At 35.4% G+C, this 6268-nt stretch overlaps 1 protein-coding gene across 1 annotated transcript; it reads right to left on the bottom strand.

Annotated features, from left to right (window-relative positions):
• Positions 1 to 389: 389 nt before the first annotated feature.
• On the bottom strand, positions 390 to 1269 carry LOC112186291 (LOB domain-containing protein 12). The gene is made up of 2 exons (XM_024325017.2): positions 1019 to 1269; positions 390 to 882 (listed from the first exon to the last, which is right to left on the bottom strand). Exons 1-2 carry the CDS (start codon positions 1178 to 1180, stop codon positions 523 to 525), a joined length of 522 nt encoding a protein of 173 aa, XP_024180785.1. The 5' UTR covers positions 1181 to 1269; the 3' UTR covers positions 390 to 522.
• Between the last annotated feature and the right edge of the window lie 4999 nt (positions 1270 to 6268).

Raw genomic sequence — 6268 nt, 5'->3', positions numbered from 1 at the left:
GGCCTAATAAAGAAGCAAATGTTCAGCAGCAGATTAGGAAAATAAACCCATAAAACTTGTAGATTAGGTGTGTTTTCAATTTACTCATTACAAGAATGTATGTCCCTGGAGATTGTTTGAAATGGCCACCGACCCTTTTTGCATGTATGAGTTTTATATCCATAGAAGCTGATCGGAGCTTCTTTAATAAGTGCTTACTCAGGAAGCAATTTACTTCACTCTTATCACATGCTAGAGTTGACCTAATTATCATCTTAGATTCTTACCCATGTTTCCAAGTCACTCCTGATCTGTCTGATTATTATAAGAAATTCGTTCGTGGAGAGACAGACAAATGTAGACGCGGTTCAGCCCTACTCGATAAAAAAAAATAGAAGATAAAATTGAGAGGTTTCAAACTAAGCACTTTATAAAATTGGAGCTACTAAATTCTGAAACTTAGACATTCAGATAATGAGTCAATAATGTATATCAAACTGACAATATAATCGAAAGTATTCTATAATAAGAAAGAGAGCATGGTTAAGAGACCATGTCATGTCCAAAGATGCCCTCCCTCTTGAGAGAGTCATGGATTACAATATTGCTAGAACTAGAAGAGGGAAAGTCCAGGTACTGAGGGAGATTGTTGTTGAGGAAATATGTCCTCTCATCGTCTGTGCATGTGTCGATCTGCTGGGAAGGGAGTACCATAGGCTCCTGCTGCATCTGAATACAGAGGATCTCGGCCTGAGCCACAGCAAGTTGCATTTGCAGCTCAGAGACTTGGTTTTGCAGGCAAGAAATGGCCCCAACACACCCATAAACTGGGTCTCGCACTCTTGCATTGGCTTCATACACTAGACTGCTCACTGCATCTGTTCTCTGGTGAACTGGAAGCTCCTGCAGATCATAACCATAAAACAAAAGATCAATTAATTAATTGCACTTTGCACCGCCACACTTGTCGCTGCTTAATAAAAATCTCATTTTGGACCTCGATCCTCAAATCGTTGCAATATCCACTAGCTTAAGTTACCTGTAACATCTTGCTAACATTGCTAGCACCGAAGACTTTGTGCACGATGGCGAACTTGTGGGGGTCATCGGAGGGAAAGTAAGGGGCAAAAATGCAGTCTTGTGCGCATCGGCGTCTCAGCAACTTGCAAGAGGCGCACGGTGAAGTTCCATTTCCGCCCATTATTTGGCTTTTGAGAAAGGTTTGGAGAGGTCTGGAGAGGAGAGGATGACTAAGGAGGAGCGCGACTGCGACAGTTGAGAACGTGAGACTAAAACTGCTTGGAGAAAATGGGAATGGAGAGGTGGGGTATTTATAGTAGTAGTAGTAGTAGATCACGTGTGAGCCTTCAATCCTTCGTGTGCAATAGATCAGACAACACTAAACTCGTTTATAAAATTAATTAAAGTAAGTGAATACCATTTATTAAATATCTCAGATGAGAGAGTGCGTGGGTATCATTTTAGTTTCTATTGTAGCCTTGTAGGACTCTAGTATTAACTGTGCCAGAACGTATTGCACTGTATGGAACCAATCCGTTTTGTAATTTTCAAAATTACTTTTGGTAAACCTCAATGAACGAAGAAATTTATTAAGAAGACAGCCACTCGAGGTGGGGGGTATAAACCTTACCTAAAAAAAAAAAAAACGAGGTACAAGAGAAAAATTTCATCTCTTCAAGCCAGTTATACAAACAATTAATAGAACTGAAAATTATGAAGACTCAACCAATCACGACTATAAAAAGAAGTAATAAATAGGGTCGGTAGATCCTACCAAACCAAACTTGTGTAGTTGACGCCATGCATGATTTGTCAAAGCATGTGAAGGTTGTTTTTGCTTTCACGAAAGATATGCAATAAGTGAAACTGCATCTGAGACATATAGTGCAAGCAATTTCTCCTCTCTATGCTAAGCTGCCAAGGTACTAAAGATGGAGAGCGCATGAAGTTCAGCACAATCTCAGAATCCACTTCCAACCAAATATATTTCCACTCCCTCACCCAAGCCAATTCAATAACTTGAATAACAATCATCACTCCAGCGGCAATCGAAGTTGGCATCTCTAAATTTGAGCAGAAAGCACCAACCACCTGACCTTTATAATCACGAAACATTCCACCATAACTAGCCTTACCAGAGCTACTCTTCCATGCCCCATCAGTATTAAGGCTAAAGTTTAGCAGTTCTCTATATTTCATAGAATTTTTTATTGTTTGTATATACTTATTAAGCATTTAGTTTGGATGACTTTTTAGTTCCCAAATATTTCAATGTTTCACTTCTCATCAAGATTGTCGATTGACTAATGATTTTATTGGTCATCCTTTTTGTCAGTTTTAACTTTGCTACCATTCTTAATGACCCATCTTAAAAAAATAAAAAAAAGGTTCTTCACGAGTCGTATTGACATCAGATTTAAACATGTGTACGTCATTCCTAGTAACAGTTATTCTAAATAATCCACAGAACACAGCTGACCAGTAAAAACTAAAAACTGCTATATATTTTGTACCTTTCTCATCCCTGATCTACACTCTACATGCATCTAATTCTAACCTTATCGAAATATCCAGATATTCAAACCCTAAACCCAACATTCAAAACCATGAATTACTCTTTTGCTCTAATTATACATGTGTTTCATGGAAGAGATCAATATTCTGTCGTATTGACATCAAATTTAAACATGTGTACGTAATTCCTAGTAACAGTTATTCTAAATAATCCACAGAACACAGCTCACCAGTAAATATGGAAAACAACTATATATTTTGTACTTTTCTCATCTCTGATCTACACTCTACATGCATCTAATTCTAACCTTATCAAAATATCCAAATATTCAAACCCTAAACCCAACATTCAAAACCATGGCTAACTCTTTTGCTCTAATTGTACATATGTTTCATGGAAGAGACCAATATTCTATCATATTGACATCAGATTTAAACATGTATGTGTACATCATTCCTATTCTAAATAATTTACAGAACACAGCTCACCAGTAAAAATTGAAAACAGCTATATATTTTGTACATTTCTCATCTTTGATCTACACTCTACATGCATCTAATTCTAACCTTATCCAAATATCCAAATATTCAAACCCTAAACCCAACATTCAAAACCATGACTAACTCTTTTGCTCTAATTTTACACGTGTTTCATGGAAGAGACCAATATTCTTTCTCCGGCAACATTGAAAGACTAATATTCAAACCTTTAGAATTTGGTAAACAACTGTTGACAAAAAAAAAAAATTGGTAACCCTCGCTCAGTTGATTTTACCAGTGCGCGCATGATTGGCATATCTGCCATATCATGATCCAAATATGTTCGATGATCTTCATTATGGGACCACAAATTGGGTTATAGTCGAGTAAAAGCTGGAGCAAATGAAGTGAACGAAAATTAGGGAGCAAGAATCTACTTTATTTCTTTCGTTTGCCACCGAATGGGAAGAGAGAATCCTTTTCGGTGAGTAAGATTACTTAATACTAAAACATCTCCAACATACTAGTTAAATTTAAATTATAGCTATATATAATTATTTTTAAAGTAAAATTCAACTCCAACAGACTAGTTAGAGCATCTCCAACAGTAGAATTTATTTTTTAGTTAAATTTAGCTAAACTTGTGAATTATAGCTATTGATTTAACAATGTTGCTCCATCAATGATAGCTATTTGTAAGTGATATATTATGTTTCATCGAATCGTAAACTGACATGTGGACAAAAGAGGAGAGAGAAATATAACTTTTGCTTTAGCTATGTAGGATTCTCTAGCTAAATATAGCTAGCCAATTTAGCTAAAGTTAAATATATATATATATAGCTAAGCTATAGCTAGTCTGTTGGAGCTGAATTTTGCTTCAAAAATAGTTAAATATAGCTAAAAATTAAATTTAGCTACTCTGTTGGAGATGCTCTTATAACTAAGTTAAATTTAGCTTTAGCTATATTTAGCTAGAGAATCAATGCATAGCTAAAACAAAAGTTATATTTATCTCTCATCTTTTGTCCACATGTCAGTTTATGATTCGATAAAATATAGTATATTATTTATAAATATCTACTACTGCTGGAGCAATATTGTAAATCAATAGCTATATTTCACAATTCTAGCTAAATTTAACTAGAACATAATTCTTACGGTTGGAGATGTTCTAAAGTTCTAACTCTCAATGAATAGTAATACCTATATTGATTTACTATCTATTCTGCCCCTCTCATGCATGTTTTGTCTCTCTCCCACCTCTTCGGTTTTGCGTTTTGAGTTGTTCCCGACGAGAGAGAGAGAGAAGGGGAGTCATCGCCAATTGAAATATGCTCTCTTCATTTTTGTAAGATTAAATTTGGGATTATTTTGCTTGATTACCTGCAAAAAAGAGAGACTCCCGATGAGAGAAAAGAGGGAGAGAAGGGAGTCATCGCCACAAAAACCTTAAAACCTTATTATTCGCAGCATCGCGCGGGAAAGTTTCCTAGTTGAACCGAAATGGTCAATAATAATTTTTTTTTTTTTTTGAGAATAAAAACCATTTATTGTATAGAATCATGGTACATCAGGATGACAATAGACAACTGGTACAAGCAAAAAACTAGGAGACCAAATCAGCCTCTACAAGTTCAACTGTTCACGTAACCAGGTTGGGTAGTTTCCCGTCCAGGTACAAGTTTACATGTTTTTCACTGTATATTTGGAAAGCTCATGTGCCACCCTATTACAATCTCTTGGTGTATATAAACATTCCAAAGAGGAAATGGTCAATAGATTCTTGAAAGGTGAAAAACATGGATTGAAAAATAAAAGGGTCAACTTAAAGAATTGCGGCAAATGTTGTTGGCCGCCGTGTGCATGCGTGCATGTTTTCCAGGTTCTTGATATAATTCCATTTCTTCTTTCACGCAGATGTGAAAATTCTGATGAAAAAAACTAACAAATGCTACCCCGATTTATAATTAATACTATGTATTATTAAATTCAGAGCTGCTTTTCTAAGTGACAATTTTTTAGAAACCGTAAGGGACAAATGTATCTAAATTTGATAAATATGGTTAAAATTCACTTATTTCTCACACTCTCTTAAAGTTGTCTATTAGATGATAGTAAATTTGAGCATGAAATGAAAGAGGCTTAATATTTGTTAGAGACATAGAGATGAACCCACAATCATTCACGTGAACGCATACAAATGCTTGCTCTAGCTCTTAAGCTTATTTTATAATCCAAATCATTGGTTAGAGCAAATGTTCCAAAAAATAGAGGTATATCATATTAATTTCACTAATACACATTAAAATTACATTTCTTTTTTGGACAATTGCATGTCTTTTTTAACATACCTAGTAGTTACTAGTACTGCTCGATACCCCGGATACCAAGTAGTCTCCACTCGATCTAGTTGCATGTATTATAGGGCCCTACGCTAATAATTGCATTTCATTGATCTTGATTTTTTATCAACTTGCATGTTTAGTATAATCTACTCTCATTATTGTTTTGGCCAGCTTGTGGAAGGATTTAGAAGCATCGTTAATGCTCCAGAGTTTAGTGTCTGAAATTTTCCTCAGAAAATAGGTCCTGCATTGTTTAGGGCACAAACGGCAAAGTACAATACAAACTAACAAACTCGAGGTCGCACTCAACCTTATGTGTAAGAGCATGACAAATATGTAGAGGGCATTATGCATGAGGTTACATCTATCTTGGTCGAGTTTCTTAATTAACTAGTTGTATAGTTTAGTTACTTCTTAATTAGTAAAACCGTAAAGTGCTTCATTTTCTGAATCAGAATAAACCAGAATTTTTTGTCTTATACATGAAAGGGATTAATTAGCCGCCCTCTTGTCCTACTTAGGATGCAAGCACCCTTTGAATAATGAATAATTCTCTGGTTTTCTGTTACTTAATTTGTAAATTATTGCCAACTAGAAAATGGAAGATCAAGTATGTATACCTCAGGTCGTATGTGTTTATTATTTGGTTAATAAGCAAAGCAAGCGGGGTAGATCCATATTTAGATCTTCTCCTTCTCTATGAACATCACCATGAGTCCATGACAGCACCTGATATAAGCACACTTGAGACGAAGACTGATCCCGTGAACTAATACTCATGCATGGAACCCATGCACTCACAGGTCTTGATCGATGCATGTGTATTTATACAAATATATACTAGTACACGGATTTTTTTTCTGTGAATATGGTCCTAGAACATTCAAGATCATGAAATTTTTTGTGGAAATTAGTAGCAAACATGT

The sequence above is a fragment of the Rosa chinensis genome, chromosome 1 (assembly GCF_002994745.2).
Source record: "Rosa chinensis cultivar Old Blush chromosome 1, RchiOBHm-V2, whole genome shotgun sequence".
Taxonomy (NCBI): Eukaryota; Viridiplantae; Streptophyta; class Magnoliopsida; order Rosales; family Rosaceae; genus Rosa; species Rosa chinensis.
Note: the sequence above shows the minus strand (reverse complement) of the source record. Positions and strands in the feature narration are given on the sequence as shown.

Excerpts from the sequence above, each read along its gene's own strand:
- LOC112186291 (XM_024325017.2), bottom strand. The coding sequence starts at position 1,180 with ATGGGCGGAAATGGAACTTCACCGTGCGCCTCTTGCAAGTTGCTGAGA. Across the intron at positions 883-1,018 it reads ATGTTAGCAAGATGTTACAG|GAGCTTCCAGTTCACCAGAG; the intron begins GTAACTTAAGCT and ends TATGATCTGCAG.